This window comes from Rhinatrema bivittatum, chromosome 6 (genome assembly GCF_901001135.1).
Source record: "Rhinatrema bivittatum chromosome 6, aRhiBiv1.1, whole genome shotgun sequence".
Classification (NCBI taxonomy): domain Eukaryota; kingdom Metazoa; phylum Chordata; class Amphibia; order Gymnophiona; family Rhinatrematidae; genus Rhinatrema; species Rhinatrema bivittatum.
In genome coordinates, this window is record NC_042620.1 from 122,687,883 (window position 1) to 122,709,011 (window position 21,129).

Genomic DNA, 21,129 nt, shown 5'->3' on the forward strand with positions numbered 1-21,129 from the left:
AGGCAAAGTCCAGTATCCAAACAGGGTCAAAGGCAGACAAGCGAGGCAGACAATACACCAGGCAGAACCTATTGCAAGGCACTGGAGCAACCTCAGAAGCCTCCTTAAGTAGTCCAGAACAGGAAGTGGTTCAAGTAGACTTCCTGCCACGGTTCCTTTAAGAAGGGGGGGAGGAGCTGAGCGCCCGTGTTTGGCTGGGATTGAAGCTGGCTTTGCAGGAGCTGTGCTGACAGCTCCCTGCTGGCTCTGATGTTGAAGAAGGCAGCGTGGGGAGCGACGAGGGAAGCTGATACTGCCGCCGCCTGCGGCTATCCAATGAGGCTGTGGGGAGTTGAAATAGCCGCAATGCAGGGACCGGGTTGCTTGCTCCCAGCCGTGGCCATCGCAGCCGGTAAGTGCGGTCGGCGGTGAGGGTCGGCCCCCGCCGATCGTAACAGGTATATACAAGATATTGCAGTAGAAAACCATGGAGAAGAACATTCACTGGCATGCCACAAGACTATAAACAATGGCCTCCCTACTTAGAACCTAAGGCCTTCCCTTTCCAGTGAACCTCATACCCTGTGTTCAGCAGGCCACTCTGAGTGTCCAAAAGCAATAGCTGAAAAAGGGATGCCCATGCTGCACACTATATCTCATCAGGTCTACTCCTCACCAGCTTGACATCCAGCTACTCCATTTGCCTAATTGGGACCATGTGCTGGATCCAGGAGAATGTGGAGATTCTTCTGTCCATACTGATAGGACATTGCGATAGGCAAATCGATAAGGCAAATCGTGCAAATCTGTCTCGTGATGTGCACTTATTAACTGTCTTGTCTATCTTAGATAAGAGAAGGTGGCATTTTTTGAAACCGTTATTCCTGCATCTTGTTTAGGCCTCCAAGTAGCCTAGCTTTCCTTTATGTCTCTTTCACTGTACGCAGTTCTGGTCTTGCCCTGTTTCATGTCTACTTGTCTTCCCTGTCTTGCTGCTGCACTCCCTGTTCCAGTGTACTGTTTCCAAAAGATCTGCCCATAAAGTTCTGCTGGCCACCAGAACCTGGGCTCAACTCAAGGAGGAGGTGGCTAGTCAGAAAATCCACACCCGGGGCGGATTCCCGATGACGACCAGCCCAGGGATTCGCCATCCCGGCCGGCCCAGGAAATACCACGTGGTCTGCCGAGCGAAGCTCTGTCACAGCCATGCTCAGCAGACCACGTGACTAGAGCGACCGGCCCACCGGGGGATGCCCGATCCCCCGATAGGCCAATCTGCCCCGTCCATACCGGTCCTGACTGCTCCTGAGTACTGCAGAAGACCACACATCTGACCTGCCTGCTCCCGTCCCCTGGTCCCCCCTGCTTGGGGGCATTCCCAAATCGACCAGCCCAGCCATGACATCACCTAGGGAAAATCTACTACAAAACATGGAATGGAAAACTATGGAGCAGGTACCACTTGTAATGTACAGTCTGGAAGTATAAAACCTAAGAAAAATATCTACATTTGCTACTACTAGAAGACACATTATTTATTTATATTCTGCCTTTGAAGTGGCTCAAAGTGGATTACATTTAGATATTGTGGTTATTTTCTTCTCCACAGGGTTTATATCTGAGACAGTAGAGGATGAAGTGATTTGCCCAATGTCATAAGGAGCAACGGCGGTGTTTGAATGCTGACTTCCCTGGGTCCTAGCCCACTACTCTTAACCACTAGGCTAGTCCTCCACTGAAAAAAAAAATGTCCCTGCTTCCCTAATACTAGCCTTCTGACAACCATCTAACCTGAAAACATATGAATAAGCTCCAAACAGAAGAAATGCTGCAAGGCACCATGATACAAGTTGTGCTAGCACATGAAACAGGACCCTAGAGCTACCCACATGGGAAAATCATTCAAAATAAGAGGTTCACATTCACACTCCTCTAGGAATATTGTGTACATGATCCAATGCAAAAAATGTGAAACAAGCCAAATATTAAGGATAAGAATCAATCTTCATAGACATAATATTGTAGAGAAAAACAGAATGACAGTAGGTGCGTTTTTCTCAAAAGAAGACCCTTTCCTTAACAACCTCACAATCAGATTACTCAAAGAAAGCCTTAAAAGTACACAGGAATGGAAAACATTTGAAATTAGGATGATCAAACACTTTGAAACAAACTCAAAAGGACATTGGCTTTCTCACCCTTTATCAAATAGATGCCTTTTCAACAGCAAAGTTTAATTGTCTCATTCCCTCTGGAATTCCCCCGCTCACTTCCCTTTACTGAACTGTAATGATACATGTAGGCAGCCTAAGCCTAGATGACTCTTTACTATTTAAACCCAGTGTAACACCGCTGTTTCTTCGTTGACCTGATGAAGAGAGAATTAATCTTGAAAGATTGTCACAGATGTATTAAGTTAGTGCAATAAAAAGATATCACCTGCAACTTGTTTGTTGACCATTAATTCTGAGGTGTCTCTGAGAATTCTTCAAAATTTACAGTGTCTAAAAGGCTACTCTGTTGTGGAATTTGCTTTGCTGTTAGACAAGGATCTGACTTTAAAAAAATATCTTTCTATCTAAAGAGAAACAATTTCTTGGACAGCAGGTTAAAATTTTCCCTTATCTTTCTAGGCCTGCACACATTAGACAGAAGTTTGTAGAGTTTTGTGAAGATGTATTAGACATTAGGAGCCTTTTTTTTTTCGTGAGGTATCTTGCTAAGTGTAAAGTTGTGTTCCAGGATAAAGTTATATCTTTTTATGTTCCCGATCAATGGAGTACTTTTTTATGAACATCAAGAACAGATGGAGGTTGCATCCTTTCATTTATCTGTCACTTTGTTAAAGGTTTAAAGACTTTTGCATTGTAGTTCGAGGATGTTGTTTATTTGTTTTTGGTACTTTTACTTTATTTCTTAATTAACTGCACTATCATTTAAGACATCAAGTGTGATTTACATAAAAATTCACTTAATCAAATTATCATAAACATTTATGAGATATAATAGTATAAAACAAATATAATAATCATGATTACATTGAATATAATAGTTACAATATATGTAAAAACATTCAGTAAATAGAATTAAAACCAAATAATAAATAATTAAAACAAGAAATAATAAGTTGGCTAATAATATAAAATAGTCAGTCCTGACTAAATCATTACAAATCAATAAAAAGAAAAAAAATTGGTTTGGCTTTATAACCCCATGTTAAATATAATTATTCAAAAATTAACAGTCTAAAATAATAAATATAAACACCAGTAAATATAAGTAAAAACCTAACACCTCAAAATAATTAACAATCAGTCATCACATTCTGAAAGGAAGAAAACAGTACTTCGTATAAAATGGCAGCATACTAGAGAGTCAATAAAAAAAAATGGTTAAAGGCTTGCTCAGAGAACCAAGCCATAAGTACTTTACCTATGTTTTAGTAATTATTTTCTATTCTTTTCTCAAAAACATAGAAACATAGAAACATAGAAATGATGGCAGAAGAAGACCAAACGGCCCATCTAGTCTGCCCAGCAAGCGTTCACATTTATTTTTCTCATACTTATCTGTTACTCTGACTGCTGAGTTCAGGGCCCTTATTGGTAACTTTTTGGTTCTAATTTCCTTCCACCCCCGCCATTGATGTAGTTCATTTGGTAAAGATGCCATGATACTTCTCGAAATTTTCAAAGGGGCTTATTTGTGTCTAATTCCCTTAGATGCAGATGTACTAATCTGTGGTTGTTTTGTGCAAATTTTGCTACAGATGCTAATGAGCTCTCAACTCATTAGCATTGGTCTTAAAATTGCATGAGACTATTTTTTGTGTGTTGCCTTGACCAGAACTTTGCACATTCCTGGCTGCAGCAATGTGCAAACCTGGTTCAGGATGTGGTGGTTTGGGCAAATCACTGCAGGGATTTAAAAGATCTTGCGGCCTCCTGCAAGGTCCCCCAGCCCCATCAACTAAGTGTCATTGATAGTCCCTGGTAGCTTGTGGCCTCCCCACCTATCCATCCGGACTCCTTGTGGGACAAAAAAATGAATTATACCCCTAAATGAAGCCATGGCCCTTGGCCCACAATGACATAAACCCCCAGTTAGGCATCAGTCCCCCCACGCTCCCAAAAACCTTACCTCAAAGCGACGGGGCTCTTCCAGGACCAAGAGCAATCCTTATTTGCTCCAGCCTCATCTGTCCACCATTCAAAGTGGTAAGAGCTTACCACAGGAGCTCGTTTGACATATGCAAAGGAGCTCCTGTGGTCAGCTGGTGCCCGTTTGGGGAGAGGGTGAGATAAGATTTGAAGTCTGAATGGTAATGAGAGTTTAATTGAAGATAGGGGCCACTTTAGTTAATTGAGTAAACCTGAGAAAAGTTGAATCTGTACCCAGAAATAATCTATATAAGAAAAGCAGCAAATGGGGTCAATGCGTGCAGAGTAGGATGGGAATGAACAGAGTAATACAAATTAGTCCTTTAAAGAAAATATTTCTTTACTGAATAAGTGGTGAATGCATGGAATAGCCTCTTTGTGGAGGGGGTGGAGATAAGGAGAGTATCAGAATTCAAGAGAGTATGGGACAACAGAGAAGATCTCTGAGGGAGATAAAGGGGCTATAAAGCTGAGTGGGAGATATGAGATATGGATGAGAAGACTGGATGAGCTGTATAGTCCGAATCATATGGGGTCCTTGGGTTGAATTTTTGTCAAAATAACAGCAGTGTATTTCAAAGAATCATATGGGGTAGTTAGGTTAAATTGTTGTCTCTTTTGGAGCTTTTTATTTTTTTATTTTTTAAATAAAGCAAATTTTCATCTGAATGTTCTTTGAAACAGTTTGAAATTTGTGATTACACATTTATCCCATATATTGATTGTGTGTGTGTAACGCTTGTCAATTCACACTGTACTTCGAGTCTTTAAGTTCAGTACATGGCAGCAGCACAGTTAAGTGAGTGGCAAAGCTCTCTTGCCATCACCTGAATAAGACCAATCCAGATGTGAACATCTTTGTGCAGATTTAATTTTGCATCTTCATGTACATGGCAAGACAGACCATGATTTCCTCAGTGAGGCTTGAACATTAAATGCTAAGTGTGCTTTCAGGTTTTGGATTTTAGATTTAGTTAATCACCTTTCCAAACCCATGCTCAAGGCAAGTTACGAGTTAGGTAAGTAAGTAGGTTCTTGCCCCATAGTGCCTACAGTTAAGGGCCCAATGTAATAAGACAGCAGAGTACACGTTCTTAAAATGCTTTCTAAAAAGAAAGTTAGCTCCCAATGCAGTAAACTAATGGGATTTTTAAAAATGTATAAACCTAAAAACTGCATTAATGTGCAGAAATGTGCAGAAAACATGATTTGTGCACATAAAAGTTGTGCTTCTAAAGGTTGTGCTTCTAAAGGTTATGGGCTGGATTTTAAATGCCCTGCGAGAGTAAATCCAGCTGGATTTACGCGCGCAGGGCCCTTGCGCGCCTATTTTGCATAGGCTGCCGGCACGCGCACAGCCCCGGGACATGCGTAAGTCCCGGGGCTTCGTAAAAGGGGCGGGGAGGGGGCGGGACCAGGGGGTCAGGGGCGGGACCGGGGCGTGGTGCCGGCCCGGGGGCGTGGTCGAGGCCTCCGGCCAACCCCCGGGTCGGGTGATGGCGCGCCAGCAGCCCGCTGGCGCGCACAGATTTACGCCAGCAGCCCGCTGGCGCGCACAGATTTACGCCTGCTGAAAGCAGGCATAAATCTGGCAACAAAGGTGGGGGGGGGGGGGTTTAGATAGGGCCGGGGGTGGGTTAGGGAGGGGAAGGTGGGGGGAGGGCGAAGGAAAGTTCCTTCCGAGGCCGCTCCGATTTTGGAGCGGCCTCGGAGGGAACAGGCAACGCGCGCTGGGCTCGGCGCGCACAGGTTGCACAAATGTGCACCCCCTTGCGCGCACCGACCCCGGATTTTATAAGATAAGCGCGGCTACACGCTTATCTTATAAAATCCAGCGTACTTTTGTTCGCGCCTGGTGCGCGAACAAAAGTATGCCCTCGCGCAAATTTATAAAATCTACCCCTATATGCACAAAACATGAGTTTGGAGCACAGCTTTTATGCTCCTGAGAGTTGTATGCACAAAACATGAGTTAGAAATGCAAGTTATGCTCCTAAAAGCTGTGCACCTTAAACATGAGTTAAGAGCATAAAATTTGTGGTCATAGGTTGTGCATACAAAATCCGCATAAATATTATTTTATTGGGCTGATACAAACTCCATAGAGAATGCACTTAAAACCGCTTCCACAACCATCAACAAAATCAAAGTCCTATTAAACCAACTAAAACTTTGCATCAACACTGACAAAACTGAATGTATGTTGATTGAAAAAAGCATCTCCGGTGATCATCTGAGCCACCCCATTGTCATTGACAACAACCCCATCAAACTAAAAGAACACGTCAAAGACCTGGGAATCTGGATCGACCCCCAACTCAACCTTAAAAAACACATCACCATGAAAACTAAAGAAGGATTCCACAAACTTTCAATCCTCAAACACCTAAAACCCCTTCTAAACCAATCAGACTTCAGAACCATCCTTCAATCCCTGATCTTCTCAAGCATCGACTATTGCAACGCCCTCATAATAGGTCTTCCGAAATCTACCCTACACCCCCTACAAATTCCACAAAACGCCACCACGCAAATTCTCACTGGACTCAAAAGAACAGACCATATCTCACCCGTGCTAAAAGAGCTACACTGGCTCCCCATAGCAAAAAGAATTGAATACAAAACACTATCAATGATTCACAACTCTATTCACCACAACGACCACGATTGCCTCAACTCCCTTCTACAAATTCACCACACTCAACGCAAAACGAGATCAGCCAATAAAGCACGTCTAGAAATCCCACCAGTCACCACAGCGAAATTAACTACCACCAGAAAAAGATCCTTTTCAATAGCTGGACCTCTCCTCTGGAACACTCTTCCTTCCAGTCTCAGACTACAAAACAACACCAAACTGTTCAAAAAACTACTCAAAACATGGCTCTTCAAGCAAGCATACAAAGACGGAATAGGTTAAACCAACGACTTAGGGAATTGTCAATCTCCCTACTCCTCCACCCGCCCTACCACATTTCCCCTCCTCTTTCCATTAAACTCCCCCTCCAGACCCAACCTCTTTTCTTCCCCTTAGCTCATCCTCCAACCCAGTACCCATCCAATCAACACACTACCTGATCATCTTAACATTCTTATCACTTGATAATGTATCACTAACCTACTGTCAGTATTGTTCCCAAGATCTTTTACTCACTCTTGTTTATGTAGCCCCCTAATCTTTTGTATATATTCGCTATAATTGTAAGTCTGTTAAAGTATGTCTATGTTTTAACAGTATTGACATACTTAGACCTTTAACAGGTCTTTTGTATATATTCGTTATAATTTTAATTCTGTTAAAGTTGTTCCACTGAATTCAATGTATAGCGTTGCTAAAAATGTAAACCGGAGTGAAGGCCCGCGCCAATACTTCGGTATATAAAAGCTTATAAATAAATAAATAAATAAATACAGCGTGCTCAGCCGTGCGCCCTGGTTAACCCGTGGTTGGATGCACGTCCACAACTCTGTATTCAGTAAGAGGTAGATCTTAAAAACATACGCGCGTGCGTACTTTTGTTTGCACCACTGGCGCGAACAAAAGTACACTGGATTTTATAAGATACACGCGTATCTTATAAAATCCGGGGTCGGTGCGCGCAAGGCTGCGCAACATCGGCAGCCTGCCTCCGTTCCCTCCGAGGCCGCTCCTTCCGTGTCCCCCCACCTTCCCCTCCCTTCCCCTATCTACCCCCACCTCCCAGCCCTACCTAAATCCCCCCCCTACCTTTGTTGGGCGTAACTTGCGCGTGCCGCCTTGGCATCCCCCGGCACAGGCTGCAGTGCCGGGGGACTCGGGACCGCCCTCCCAGCCCGCCCCCGAACCGTCGCCACGCCCCCAGACCCGCCCCGGACCGCCCCCGACCCCAGACACGCCCCTTCCGCCCCTTTTATGAAGCCCCGGGACTTACGCGCGTCCCGGGGCTTTGCGTGCGCCGGCGGCCTATGCAAAATAGGCGCGCCGGCGCGCAGGGCTTTTAAAATCTAGCCCTATGGGAATTAGAGCATCCAAAATACGCGTCCAACCCCCACGAGGCTAATAGCTCTCATCACATGTAAATTCATGCTAGAAGCGCACGTTTTTACTCTCAGAAATTAACGCCTGCCCCGGAGCAGGCGTTAAGTTCTGAGAAGCCTCTAAAGTTGACAGAAAAGCAGAAAATACTGCTTTTCTGTAGCTGCTCTCACTTAATATCATGGCGATATTAAGTCGGAGGAACAGAAAAAAGAAATTAACTCCCTACTCCCGCTAATGGACTCATAATGCTTTCATTCCTTCTACTACCCTAAATGACCAATTTAATTCCCCTTGTACTGCCAGTCAAACCTTTACATGCCCCTTGTTCGTGTTCACTGTGTTGACTGTCAACTATGCACCACTGACATAGGGATTTAACTCTAATTCTGATTGTCTGTCTTGATTCTAGCTTGAAAAAAGCAGAATATCAAATGTTTATAAATAAATAACTTGCAGTGGATTACTGTAGCAATTTATATTCAGAGTACATCATATTTTTGTTTTCTAAGATATGATCTGATAGTAAATTCAGAATGCTTACCAGGAATGTATACATCTGATGAAGCTCTTGGTGGGTTTTTTTTTGTATTTGATATGTTTTGATAGAAAGAAATCTATATTTTAGGCTAGAACAATCTGTTAGTTGTATGAAATTATTTATGTAGCAGAACATTTACAGTATGTTTCAGTGTTCTGCCTGCAATTATTGCAAAGTGTTTGGAAATAGCTTTTGCACTATAAAATTGCATTGCACTGTATTCCCTAATATACATGAGGAGTTTCTGTAATAAGATCACTTTTTCCATAAAGACTAGAATCTTAAGGCCCCTTCTTCCTCACAAATTGCATTGTGTAACATTTAAATCAAACGAACACATCACTAGACAGGATTATAGGGATGTGCATTCTTTTTAAATGAATGGCTCATCTGAACTGAGAAAGGCCAAATTGGCCTTGCATGAAAATATCCCACATTTTTCAGGAATTTTCATTTTGTTTTGAAAACAAATGGCCTTACAGGTCTCTGCTGGCCTCCACCCCTGATTCTTGGGGCCTTCCTGGACCCTTCCAATTACCATCCTGCCACCCCAAAGAAAGTTATGGGGACTGGGCTTACCCAGCTGGACTGAGCAAAATCTAGCCAAGGCCTCTCGGGGCTCCTCCGATCCCCCTCCTGCCTCCCAAAACCTTTGCTGGGATCGGCGACCTCCTTGGCCCCCACTTACTTCTTCCATGGATCCTGGAGAAAGAAAGGGTCAGATATGATGTCTACTAGCTCCTGACCCCATTGCAGTGCTTTTAAAAATGGTGCGGGCAGCCCTGAAGCCAGTGATCGAGTGATGTCACTTTGACACCTGCCTCACAGATGCAACCGTCATATTTAAAAGTATCAAAGCAGGGCAAGAATTAGTGAGTATTGCTATTGCCCTGGCAAACTTTTTGCAGGGTCAGAGAGGTTTAGAGAGGCCCTGACTGGGCTCGGCCTTGCTCTGCTGAGTAGACCCAGGTCTGAGGCTTTATTTGGGGTGCGATAGGGGAATCGGAGGCTCGACTCAGCCCAGATAGGTAGGCTTAGACCCTGCAGCTTTCTTGGGGGAAGCGGTGGATTAAATCTCCCCCCACCCCTACTGCCATAAAATGAACCTAAACAAATTTCCTTGATCTGCACATCCCTATGAGATTGTGAAGCATATGTTATTTCACTCATAAACAAGATAATTGGTGACTTGTGGCTTTCTGTGGATGGCATGATTAATAGCAATTCAAAACTAATGAAATTTAATAAATAAATTCTGAAAGCAAAATGAAATGACATTAATGCCTGTATTTTTTTACTCTACAACTTAGGTTCAATTTTGAACACCTCTCGAGTACCTGTGATGGACAGAATATAACCTGGAATAATGCATACCGTCATCCCCTTGTCTATTTGTGTATGAAAAAGAGGGAGGATTGTTACTGTGTGACCAGTTCATTATTGCCTGCAGAATCCCGCCACAGCCATGAGTTCAGAGGAGAAGGGCATATCTCCTGCCCATAAAATATCCACTCCAACGCATAAAAGTGCCTCCTTCTCATCTTCATCCCAGAGGGACAGTCGGCAGGTAAGGCAAATGCAGATTCTTAGACCACTGATATATTAATTTCTCTATTTTAGCAGTATGGCTCATTGCATATTAATCTCTCTTTTTGCTTGTTCATCTAGAAAAACTTTAGCGGCAGAAGAAACCTGTTGGCAGGACCATCCTTAGTGGGGTTGAATATGCACAACCTCCCTCGACCTTATGCCCTTGTGGTAGCCCCACCCCCAGCACTATCATTTCCTTTCAGCAGGGGTGCAGAATCACACACACAAAGTGTTCTAGGTCCCAGCAGTGGCCGATTCATCCTGGACTGCACCTCCCCTCTAAGGTTGACCCTGCCTATTGGTTGTATTTATGTGATACAATTTAAAAGTCCTATCTGTTTATAGAATAAGATCTATGCCTTGATGAAGTGTAAGGTAGTGGTTTAAGGTTTCTGTAATTATTGTACTCTGCAAATATTAGAAACTATAGCTTAGAAGCTAAAACCCAACTGTTTGTATGCTATTATTGCAAATACATTGCTTGATAGAAACATTTTACTAGTATCCTAATTTGGGGATGCAGTAAAAGCATGTGTATACTGTATAACAGACAGTAGGAAACCATATAATTACACCACTAGAGTGATAATATCTTAAACATAATGTGACAAGATGACCAGAGCCTTAAAGATGATGGTATTTCCCCTTAATATTTAGTAGCTGTTGCTGGTTAAATGGGTACTTTTTCAGCAGCAGCAGCAGCATTAAACTGTGATCTTTTGTAGAACTTTAAACCACCTTTTCAGGTTTTTTAGTTCCCTGTGAAAAGCCTTGTTGACATTCACACCTGAAAGTCTTTCAGAAAGTTTCAAGAAAAGTAGGATTTATTCAGCCTAAAATAGAATCAAATAATGTCTTAATCCACATTGTTCTTGCTTTTTTGGCAGAAATATGAGTTTCTGAAATAATCTGTAGAGCAGAGTTGGAAAATTAAAGTTGCATTTGCCTGGCCATGGGAAATTTTCCCAGCCATTTAACTGAATGCAACTAGAAAATGTGACATTCTAGATAAAATAAGAAATATGATGGTTGAGAGCAGAAACGGTCTCTTACAATATGGATTTATGCCATCAGCATGATTAATAATAAGGAGAGAATCACTTGTGCTATTGGACAGCAATAATAGGCATATGAAAAGAGATGGACCTATTTCTGTAGTATAGGAGTCGCATTGTCTGGAGATGGATGAGAGGTAGATGGATGGTAAGACAGGGCTGCTTCCTTATCCCTCAGGTTTATCATGTCTTTTTTTTTTTTTTTGTGGGAGGGAGGGGCGGTTGGGTGGACGAAAGACCAGCAGCAGCCAACACAGGCTCGGGTCCTCCCACCTGTGAAAAGTTTCTGGCAGCTCCATTTCCTGCTCCACTAGCTGGGCTCCCCCCTTTCTTCCTAAACTGGAGCCCTTAGATTCACCAACACAACAAAACTATGAGCACAGAACGACAAAGCCTGTCATATCCGATAATTTGCTACAGAGCGAAGGACGTCCTGCACTCCTCCCAGCTGCATGCCCAGAACCTCGGGGAGTTCTCATCATTTACAGGCCAGGGAATTATGCAATTATGTGCCCGCATGATTTTGTGTAGCATTGATCACAGAATACACAATCAAACTAATCTGCATAATTCCCAAGAGTGCAGAAAGGATGGACGAGATGTCAGCCCAAATGTCTGGCGAGAGGACCTGGTGTCAGCCTGCATTAAGCCCTTTGGAGGGAGGAAACATCAGTTCACGGAACTGGAAACAAGGGGCAGTGGTGGCATATGTGAGCCAAATTGGAAAGTGGCAGCAGTTGGCAAGGCTGGGAAGGAGGCAGGGACAGCAGAAGGCAACTGTGAAAGCAGAGGTGGGAAGATTAGAGCTTGGTGGGCCAGAGGGGGCTCTGGTTTAAAGGGGAAGAAAAAGTGGTAGAGATGTGGCTTGTAGAGGACAGAGAAGAAGAGAGAGAGAATCCTAGCTGAAGGGAGTGGTGGTGGGAGGAAGGGAGAGAGAGAATGATAAAAGCATTATTACTGCAGTCCCATCATATATATATAGTATATCCTGTGTGCTAAACATTTCTATGAAATATCTTTGGGCCTCAGCAGTTTCCTCCTGCTTCTTTGCGCTTCCAGCTTAATCAGAACCAGCCTCTGTGGGTCTGTGACACCATGAGTGTAACGTTTTGGCTGGCCATGGGAAGTCAATCTCTAGTTCCCAACCTTTTTTGTGTTGTGGCCTACCTGGCATTGGGCTCACTTCATCATGGCACACCAGCACCGTCCCTATTCCCACCTCCCTGGCATAATTTTTCTCTTTTTTCCTTCTCCTCCCCAATCTCTGGCATTATCACCTTCCCTTCATTCTCCCCCCTGCCCCCCCCCGCATCATAACCTTTTCTCTTCCCTCTCACCCCATCTCCCACTGCCTCAGTCATTACCATCTTTTCCCCTCTTTTCTTTCTCCCTTCACTCAATTGCAATCCTATTCTTCTCTCCACCACCCTTGGCATCATCACCTTCTCTTCCCTTCCCTCCCCCCTCACCACTTCTAGTATCTTCACCTTCTCCTTCCGTCCCTCTCTCCCTATCCCCCAGCATCATTACCTTCTCTTCCCTTTCTCTCTATCCCCCTGGCATCAACATCTTCACGTTTCTCTCCCTTCTCCCCCCTTCTCTTTCCTTTTTTCTGCATCCACCCCCTGGTACTATCACCTTCCTCTCCCTTCTATCTTGCTACACCTTGCTGGAATCATCACCATAACCTTCCCCTTCCTGCTCTCTCCCTCCACCCTCCTGATATCACCATCACCTTCCCCTTCCTACCCTCTCCATCACCTTCCCTTTCCTACCCTCTCCTTTCACCCTTCCTCCTATATAATCTCCACCATCCTCTCTTTTACCCTCTCACTCCAATCCACCCTCCCCCTGCCAATCACCTTCACTTTCCTACCCTCTCCCCTCCTTGGCATCAGTATTTTCTCTTCCCTTCCCTCTCTCCCAACATCCCCAGCTTCCTAGCAAATTCAGCTGCCTCTTCCAGAAGCACTTACCTGCTTCTTTCTTCTATGCCTGTAATCAGAACTGCATGGGGCCAGCAGAACTTGTAAGACTACAGGGTCTCCCCATGCTGTTTCAACTGCAGAGGAGAGCCAGCAGCAGAGGGGAAAGCAGAAGCAGTAGCATATAAGCGCTGCTCTCCGACTCCCTCTGCTGGCGGGAATATATCTTGCAGATCAGCTGTTGGGGAAAGAGAAATTGAAGATTGTATGGCACACCAGAGGTACAGCTATGGCACACCGGTTGGAAAACGCTGCTCTAGAGAGTTAACAATTGCATAGACCATATTGGCTATGTTGTTTGTGTCTACAAACGTTGAGGTAGATCTTCAAAACATACATGCGCGCGTACTTTTGTTCGCGCCACCGGTGCGAACAAAAGTACACCAGATTGTATAAGATACGCGCGTAGCCGAGCGTATCTTATAAAATCCCCACCTTCCCCTCCCTTCCCCTATCTACCCCACCCCCCAACCCTACCTAAATCCCCCCCCCTTACCTTTGTTGGGCAAGTTACGCCTGCTTGAAGCAAGCGTAACTTGTGTGCGCCGCCCCGGCATCCCCCGGCACAGGCCGCAGTGCCGGGGGACTCGGGACGCCCTCCCGGCCCTCCCCCGAACCGTCGCCACGCCCCCGGACCCTCCCCAAACCGCCTCCTGCCCCGGACACGCCCCTCAGGCACGCCCCCTCCCGCCCCTTTTACGAAGCCCCGGGACTTACGCGCGTCCTGGGGCTTTGCGCGCGCTGGCGGCTTATGCAAAATAGGTGCGCCGGCGCGCGAAAATCCGGGAGGATTTAGGCACGCAGGGGTTTTAAAATCTACCCCATTTTGTTTTTATTATTGGAATTTCAGAAAATTATTTTTTATTTTGAGCTCATTTGTGTAATCTAAATGGGATTACAGTTTCTTTATAAACTGTGTTACTCGTCATCAAAGAAATGCTGCAGTATCTGAAGAATGTCTGTTTCCAGATATTTGTGATGTGGTCTGTGATTTATTATTGTCATTTGTCTGTGTTCATAATAAGGATCCTTTCAAAATATAATAGAACATATAGTTTTGACAAAGTTAACTATTTAAAAAATAAATTGTTTTATATTTTTCTTTCTTTAATCCCAACCTATAAAATCTTTAACTTTGATTTGGTTATTAATTGACTAATTTTATCTTTTACTTAATATTTATTTTCTTTTAGATTTTGTAAAGAACAATATATAAAATACAAAATAATATTAAGTATACCCTCCTTAGTTGAATTAGGATTTATAGTTTAAGCTATAATTATTAGAAATGTAAATCTACTCTGACTTAAATAATCAAGCCTAAATATTTTCTGATAATGTTAAGGTAACTGAGAATTTTTGAACTGCAAGAATACACATTTTAAATTATTTTCTCGTTTAAATTCTTGTGCTGAATGGGTGCTTCCAGCATTGACATTAATTCATTAACTGGAAGTATCAAAGTAGATGCTTTGAATTGTTCCATAAACTATATTTAATGGGTTGTGTATTTTTATGGAAACAAATAAAGTGAAAGCATTATCATCTGTCACCACAAATAATACAATTTGTAAATTGAAAATTAAATATCTCTAGTATAGAACTAAGAAGTGCATTGATGTCTGCTTTTATGCAGAGAAGATTTAGATTTTGTCTGAGTAGCATGGCAATGCAGATGAAGAAATATATTAAGCTGTTATTTTCTTTCTTTTGGAAATAATATATAGTACTTTATTGGGCTTACAATTTGTAGTATGGATGAATACTTTTTGACAGATGAAATTTAATTTGGCCAAGTGTTAAGTGATGCACATAAAAACAAATTAAACTATAGGTACATAATGCTGGGTTTCATACTGGAATTTATCAAAAAGGAAAATAGATTTTGGAGTCATTGATAATATTTTAGAATCTTCAGTTTAGTGTGCAATATTGACTTAAAATGCTAAGAATAATTTGGAAAATAATAGAGAACAAAAGGGGAGATATGATATTGAAATAGTTATTTACTTTTTCAGTATTAGGAGCAGGGAATGTTTCATGAAATTAATAAGTAGATTTAAAATGGTTATTTAGCTAGATAATTTTAGGTATCTCTACCTTCCACTTCTAGAAGCAAGCAAAGTGAAATAGGTTTTCCTATTTGGAAGCTAATGGGGATTTTTAAGTGACCCAAATTGGTTGGGTTTGATGAACTACTGGTCTGAGTAAGTTTGACACTGCTAATGTTTTTGTGTTGTTATTTCAATTGTGCTTATTATTTCAATGTATTAATAATACCCACATTGTTCATTTGTTTCTTTTGAACAAGACATAAGATATTACCAAACTTTTAAATCTTGCAGTGCATCATTCTATTCTCACAGATTGGGTTTATTTTGGGAAAATCTAGTGTGATATGCTCATGATTTTACATGCCAATTTGATTATTTTGACCATTTATATTTTTAATTGTCATTTTCATTTTGATTATTAACTATAATTCCTTTCACTTCTTTAATATTATTGTTGATATCATTCTTTTGTGACACATTGTAACCCTGATCAAAAATCACTTTTCTTTTCAAATGTTCATTATGGAAATTAGTTTGTAACCAAGAACAAATACAGCTTATTGTAATTCTAAAGATAACTTTCACTATAGTAAAGCTATACTAATGACTGCCTTTACTCATGCAATTGGTCAATCATGATATATTTCAACTTTTTATTTGATATTGGTTGTTCTGTTGGTATATTGCTTACTGGTAAATTCACTTATTTATTCTATTCCAATTAAAATTCAGCTACATAATGTTTTCTATTCTGGTGATATTTTGAATTGGGTTTTACCTCTTGATAATGTATGGAATGAATTTCAACCTATAGATACAAGTTTATATAAATCTTTTCCTTATGATTTCCCTTGTTTTGATGATCATCTACTGAATATATCATTACCTTGTTTGCTTAATTCATCTCAATACTTTTTAGAAGCATCTGTTGAATACAATCCTACTGAAGATTTTATTGTGTATTGCTTCAGTGCTGGACAATTTTGTTCTCATTTGTTTGCACCACAAACTGTTTTCTTCACTACCATTCAAAGTTTTGTTTCATTCTTCATGTACCAAGCCATTCTACACGATGCTACTAGCCACATACACTCATGGCTATTTTGTAACACAAGGCAAGAGATATCTTCTTCCATCTTCTTCCATCGGCGCCTCAAAGGTGATCCAGCGGTGAACTTGGCCTGCGCAATCGGCGCTGGAGCCCGTCGGGGTAAGGCCTTCTGTTCCGCTCACCCCGATCGAGCTCCCTCGCCGATCGCCGGCCTAACTCGCCTGCCGTCCAGCCGATCGCCGGCCTAACCCGACTGCCGTCCAGCCGCTGTCCTTACCTGCAAGGCCGCGAACCTCCTCCCACAGCCGACGACCATCAGGGCCACGAGCCCTCGCCTCCACCCGGCCTCGATCCGGGCCGCAGGCCCTCGCACGAACCGCCGACCACAGACCAAGCTCCGCCCACGAACCCGGCGCTGCGGTGACGTCAGAGGCGCGACCAGCGGGGTATTTAAATCGCCGCTCTCCCCGACTTACTCCTCTTCTTCCATCGGCGCCTCAAAGGTGATCCAGCGGTGAACTTGGCCTGCGCAATCGGCGCTGGAGCCCGTCGGGGTAAGGCCTTCTGTTCCGCTCACCCCGATCGAGCTCCCTCGCCGATCGCCGGCCTAACTCGCCTGCCGTCCAGCCGATCGCCGGCCTAACCCGACTGCCGTCCAGCCGCTGTCCTTACCTGCAAGGCCGCGAACCTCCTCCCACAGCCGACGACCATCAGGGCCACGAGCCCTCGCCTCCAGCCGGCCTCGATCCGGGCCGCAGGCCCTCGCACGAACCGCCGACCACAGACCAAGCTCCGCCCACGAACCCGGCGCTGCGGTGACGTCAGAGGCGCGACCAGCGGGGTATTTAAATCACCCCTCTCCCTGGCGTCGCGCGCACGAAGGAGCGCGACAAAGGGGCCTTCCCCTTTGTTTCGCCCCTTCGGTTCGCCCTGCATCCAGCAAGGCACCTAAGGCCAAGAACACCCCGTCAAAATCCGACGCTTGTCATGTGGAGACAAGAACTAACACCAAGAGAACACTTTCACTAAGGACAGGCCATGAACAGCTCACTAAGGTCTGCCCCCCATGCTAAATGCTTCCTTTTTCGTGCTCCTCACATCAAGCGCATCAAACGTAAGTGTGTCCTGCACTTTCACTCCTCTCAATCAATGGACATAACAGTATCTGCAATTCATAAACTATGCTATTTAAATGCCTACCTACCATGTTCAATTGCTTTTAGTTTGTTATTTTGCATTAAGCCATTCACCTGGTTCACTCTTATCAACTGCTTTCAGCTGTTAAATTTACATCTTACATACTCCTGCTACACCACGATAATTTGTTTAAGTTGCCTTAATCTGTTCTTTTGCAGTACGCTGCATGCATCTGCAGTAACCTGCTACAATTGCTGTAAAACTGTTTAAAATTGCATTCTGTTTAATTGCATTCTGTGCCCACATTTCACAATCTGCATTCTGTGCCCACATTTCACTGTGCCAACATTCTGTGCCAACACTTCAAAATTTGTCCTCCTCTCCACCTGTCCTCACTCCCCCCCCCCAAAAAAATGTGTTTCCCTACTATACCTATCATACACCATCCCAACCGGCGAATCCTACGCCAAGTACACCCTCACCTCCTAACCCAACAAAAATCCCTAATCCCCATCATGACTTCCCCCATCACACAACTCCTAGGCCTAGCCACGCTCGCCATCTCCCTCTTCAATGCACAATCCATTCTTAAAAAAGCCCCCATACTCCAAGATTTGCTCACTGACACCAACCCTGATATCTGTGCGATCACAGAATCCTGGTTAAAAAAGTCTGACCATGTTTTTATCAACCAACTCCCCACACAGTCATACAACATTTTCTCAATCCCAAGGCCTAAAAAAAGAGGAGGAGGCTTACTCCTAGCTACCAAGAAACACCTCAACCTTAAGCTACAAACCATCTCCCCCCCACCAAGACTTGAAATTGGCCTACTTAAATCGAAATCCCTGCAGATATGCCTTATCTACGCCCCTCCTGGAATACTCGAACAGGACCCATCCCCCTTCATCGAATACATCACTGAAAACATAAAACCAGATATACCCGCAGTAATTCTCGGAGACTTCAATCTCCATATTGACACCCTCCCCACAACGCCTGCCTGTGAAACCCTACTCGTCACCTTAAACGCCCTGGGTTTCAGACAACTTATCTCCAAGCCTACACACAAAGCTGGTCACACACTCGACCTCCTTTTCGTAAATACAGACATCATAGTACCACACGCACCCACCACCACCCCCATCCCCTGGTCCGACCACTTTCTCATCAATGCCCACCTTACTATCAACACCAACACACCGATCTCAAATCCACTAAAAAAGAAAACGATCTCCTTCCGTAAACCATGTCCTTCTGAGCAACTCTCCCTAGCATTCAACAATATTAGTGAATATCTCGACCTCACCAATCCAGATACTGCTCTACAGTCCTGGGATAAGTCCATCTCTGACATCGCTAATGCCCTCTGCCCCACCATCCACAAAACCATAACACCGACACACACTGAAAAAAAAAAACCATGGTACACAAATGAACTAAGAACACTAAAGCAAGAGCTCCGATCCAAGGAACGCACCTGGCGTAAACAACCCACACCCTCCCTCAATATGGCTTACAAGCATACTTTGCATACATACCGGCAAGCTATTCTCCTCGCCAAACGTGATTATTATGCAGCCAAAATCCATAACTACACTTTCAACCCCAACGCCTTATTCTCCTTCGTTTCAGATCTCACAAAATCCCCCTTTCCCTCCCCCCAAGATGAAAACAGCTTAGAGAAATGTGAGAAGCTTGCCGACTATTTTAAAAATAAAATCTCCAAAATCTTAACTCGGCTCCCATCCAACCCTGCCCCTACAGACCCACTACCTTTCCACAATGGAGGTACCCTCAGCTCCCTTGACCTCACCTCCTTGAAGGAAATTGAATCCATACTAAAAAAGATGCGGCCAGCCACCCACACCGCAGACACCATCCCATCAAAAATCCTCCTTACCATTCCTACCGCCATTGCAAAACCAATAGCAGACATTATAAATTGCTCCATCACCACCGGCAAAGTTCCCGACCCCCTTAAGCTTGCTATTGTAAAGCCCCTACTAAAAAAACCCACCCTTGACCACAATGATCCTGCAAACTACAGACCCATATCGAATCTACCTTTTATCTCCAAAATCATGGAGAAGGTGGTCAACACCCAACTCACAGAATTCCTAGAAGAAAACAATATTTTACAACCCTTCCCAATATGGCTTCCGCCAAGACCGAAGCAACCGAAAAACTCCTACTCGCCATAACAGATACCATCCTTAAGGGCATGGACCACAGCCAATCCTACATCCTTGCCCTCCTAGATATCTCAGCCGCATTTGATACTGTGAACCATCAAATCCTAGTATCACGCTTATCCGAGATAGGCATATCAAACACAGCCCTATCGTGGTTCTCCTCATACCTAGATCATAGAATGTACTTAGTCAAACTCGATGACTTCGAATCCGCTCACATTCCCCTCACGCAGGGCGTCCCACAAGGCTCCTCCCTATCATCCACCCTTTTCAATATTTACTTACTCCCACTCTGCCACTTACTCTCTAAACTAGGACTGAAATTCTTCCTATACGCAGATGACGTACAAATTTTGATTCCCATTCGAAAATCCCTCAACGAAACCCTGCAGTACTGGGAAACTTGTCTGACCTCCATCAACTCACTCCTCTCCAATCTCCACCTTGCACTCAACACCTCCAAAACTGAAATCCTGATCCTAACAAATCAATCTTCCGACTCGATCCACCATACGATCCAAAATGCCTCACAAGCTCAATCACTACCACATTGCGTCAGAGACTTAGGAGTTTACCTAGACAACCAACTAAATTTGAAATCCCACATTAAATCACTGCTAAAAGGAGGCTTCTTTAAACTCCAAACCCTCAAAAAACTGAAGCCCCTCCTTCACGCCCATGATTTCCGCACCGTCATGCAAACCACCATGTTATCCAAACTCGATTACTGCAACACCCTTTTCCTAGGCCTCCCAGCCTCTACTACTAAACCTCTTCAAATCCTCCAAAATGCCATGGCACGTATCCTAACAAACACAAGAAAATCCGATCATATCACTCCCATACTACAAAATCTCCACTGGCTCCCCATTGCATTCCGTTCCCAATACAAAACACTTACCATCCTACATAACACTCTATACAAAAACAGCTCCTCCTGGCTTGAAGATATGCCTCAATTCCGACAATCGAACCGCCCCACCAGAAACGCCCTCGCCGGCACCCTCCAAACCCCCTCACTCAAAATTGGGCACCTCACCGCCACCAGGGAAAGAGCCTTCTCTATCGCAGGCCCCTCCCTCTGGAACTCCCTCCCGGCCAAACTCCGACTAGAACCATCCCTGAGCCACTTCAAAAAAGGAATAAAAACATGGCTGTTTAAACAGGCCTACCCCAACTCCTCTCAACCCTAGGCCTCCCACGCATACAGGAACCTGCATTCTCCATACAGCCCTTCCCACCTTTCCCACCCTGGTAACCCTTCCAGCACACCCCATGCTCCCCCTAACTCCCCCCCCTCCACTCCCCACCCCCCCCCGCCTCTTAGCCTCTTCAGCACTCCCCCCCCCCCCCCCGCCTTCTTTACC

At 44.0% G+C, this 21,129-nt stretch overlaps 1 protein-coding gene across 8 annotated transcripts in view; it reads left to right on the top strand.

Moving 5' to 3' along the window:
• The window catches only part of OSBPL6 (oxysterol binding protein like 6), a 316,099-nt gene that overhangs the window by 149,384 nt on the left and 145,586 nt on the right, over window positions 1–21,129 (top strand). For all 8 annotated transcript variants that reach the window (XM_029605885.1, XM_029605886.1, XM_029605887.1 and 5 more), the window contains one exon: window positions 10,006–10,262. In XM_029605885.1, coding sequence (XP_029461745.1) covers window positions 10,161–10,262 — 102 coding nt within the window. In that variant the 5' untranslated portion in view covers window positions 10,006–10,160. The remainder of the gene's footprint in view (window positions 1–10,005; window positions 10,263–21,129) is intronic.